This window comes from Penaeus chinensis, chromosome 38, assembly GCF_019202785.1.
Source record: "Penaeus chinensis breed Huanghai No. 1 chromosome 38, ASM1920278v2, whole genome shotgun sequence".
In the NCBI taxonomy this organism is placed as follows: domain Eukaryota; kingdom Metazoa; phylum Arthropoda; class Malacostraca; order Decapoda; family Penaeidae; genus Penaeus; species Penaeus chinensis.
Window position 1 is genome coordinate 8,572,827 of NC_061856.1, and position 2,500 is coordinate 8,575,326.

Below are 2,500 nucleotides of genomic sequence, written 5' to 3' on the forward strand. Positions count from 1 at the left end.
AGAAAATGTATCCCTCACAAACACATCCAACTCAAAAAACAGCCCTCATGTAACAGGATCATCCACTTCAGCCACCAACCAGACTTCCAGAAAATCCACAAAGAGTAGAAATGGTTGGGGGAAAAAGGTACCGGAAAATCTCATGCCAGAAGACCTTGATGATGGAGAACTGACTCCTACATCATTAGATGTTACAAGCGACTCTAATCACAGGTTGATGAGCCGGGATGCTGAAAGAAAGTATAAAGAAAAACACATCTATTTATCAGGAAGAGGTAAGTTAGTGTTATAAAAATTAATTTTATAAGATTTTTTGGTAGAATTACCAGATCAGAAAACAGAATTATGAATGCCTGTATCATATATATCTGTGACTTTCTAATTAGATTGGCCTTCTTTTATCATGTGAGAAAAAGAAAAAGTAAAAGGAAAGTTTCCAGAATTTAGTTTGAGGTACATCAGGAACTGTGAATAGATTTGGAGGATTAAAGGAGGAAATTATTAAATTATTGTGCATTTAGGTATGATCAAGGAAGATATAAGATTATTTTTTTTATCCAACATCTGTTACACATTAGGACTAATACCCAAATTAATCTGTGTTTTTAGTACCACAGGCTGGCCAGCAATTACCAAAGGGTCAACTTCGTCGGGCAGGTCCTTACTTATTAGGGCCAAGGCAAGGCTCATCTCCAGTTCGCTCTATTGTGCAGTGTCTTGCAAGACGAGTAAAAACCGGTTGGTGGCAGACTTGAATTACATTCTCAGTTTGATGTAGTGCGAAGAGGAAAAGTGCTTATATGATATATAAAATGCTTAACTACACAGAATTTTTAAGAAAATGTGTTTTTAATATCTTTATCATTTTCCATACAGATGATTTCTATACACTGAAGATCCTGACTGTTAGAGAACCAAGTGAAGCAACCCAGGATGACCGGCAAGGGAAGATGCTCTTGCATACAGAGCACTCTCTGTTGTCCTTGCTGTCAGGTCAAAAGGGTGTCATTCAGCACCATGGACTCTTTCAGGTAGGAATACTGTAGGGGCTGATGAAAGGAAGTTTAATTTTAGGTTCTCATGAGCAGTTCAACTTATGCATTGATATTTTTAGTATAGGAAAAGAAAATTCAACATATTCTCACAAGGGAATGTCAGATGTCTATATGGGGTTTGGGGTTCCTGTATTTTCCTGAATTAAAGAAAGGGAAAGGAAAAAGAGAGACTTTACAGTCATATCTCTTTCTTGCAAAGAAAGTCAGTTATAGTATGACTTTTGAAACCTAGACTATAGTAATGGAAATATGATCTCTTTTACCACTTTTGTAAAATTTTGCTACTGGTCTGTACTTACCAGACCTACCATTGTTTTTATGATTTTTTGGCTTGTTTATACATTGTTCCAATTGCTCATATCCCAGGACTATGCGTGTGGGGCTCGTGAGCAGAATGGTGGAACACTTGTGGCTTCAGGAGGCCTTGTACGTCGTGTGTGTCTGGTTCTAGACTGTGTCATTCCACATGATTATTGTCCGCAAACTGCCGACCTCATCAACCTACAGCACTATGTTATCAATAAGGAGAAGCTGCAGGAGATGGATGCCCTTACAATATTCTACAATATTGTCTCAGTTGTCCATAGCCTTCATGAGGTATGTTTTATGGGCTCACTTATTTGAAAATGGTATTGTTTACATAGTTTTGTAAGTAATGAATTCTCCACTTCTGTATGTATGATTTTGTAGTCATAATTAGCATGATTCTTCTTCTTTTATTCTATTTCCTAGTTTTTATAGTCATGATCATTTACATTACATCTTTATATTCTTCTTTCCAGCAAAATGTAGTGCATCGTGACCTTAAGTTGGGAAATTTAGTGTTACATCGTGCGACCAGGGAAATCACCATCACCAATTTCTGCCTGGGCCAACACCTTCCCTCTGAACAGGACAGGTTAAGGGATCAGAGGGGTTCACCTGCTTATATCTCACCTGATGTCTTGAGTGGAAAGCCTTACCTTGGTAAGAAGAATGTATTTGCTTTTTTTGGAGGAGGGAGGATTGGGAGCATTCCAGTCTGGTTCACTTTCATTTTAAGGGGACCGTCCCTGGGTTTGGAGGGGTTGGATCGGGGGGGGGGGTCGAAAATGAGTTATGCCCTGTTTCAGATTCGTATACTACTGTAGAGTTACCCACATCAATATGAACTCCCGCAAAGAAAAAATAGGTGGTCAAATGAGGGCCTAACCCCGGACAACTATTTCGCCGATAAGCAAATTTCACCTGTATGTACTTATGCCTTAGTGCCGCACCAACGTCAAGTTGTATTTTGACATTACCTATTGAAATGGATCACAGGAGGTATTGTGGGCGCGAGTGAATGATTGTGTGCCCCGAGTGTATGAGTGTGCACGCGAGTATATGAGTGTGCATGCAAGTGTAAGGGTGTGCGTGCGAGTATATGAGTGTGCTCCCGAGTGTTAGGGTGTGCGTACGAGCAT

At 39.6% G+C, this 2,500-nt stretch overlaps 1 protein-coding gene across 2 annotated transcripts in view; it reads left to right on the forward strand.

The window, feature by feature from the left end:
• Positions 1 to 2,500, forward strand: part of LOC125045908 — a 20,870-nt gene that overhangs the window by 8,552 nt on the left and 9,818 nt on the right. For both annotated transcript variants that reach the window (XM_047643511.1, XM_047643512.1), the window contains 5 exons: positions 1 to 275; positions 610 to 738; positions 877 to 1,031; positions 1,422 to 1,652; positions 1,838 to 2,021. The exon at positions 1 to 275 is cut by the window's left edge and continues 1,971 nt beyond it. In XM_047643511.1, coding sequence (XP_047499467.1) covers positions 1 to 275; positions 610 to 738; positions 877 to 1,031; positions 1,422 to 1,652; positions 1,838 to 2,021 — 974 coding nt within the window. The remainder of the gene's footprint in view (positions 276 to 609; positions 739 to 876; positions 1,032 to 1,421; positions 1,653 to 1,837; positions 2,022 to 2,500) is intronic.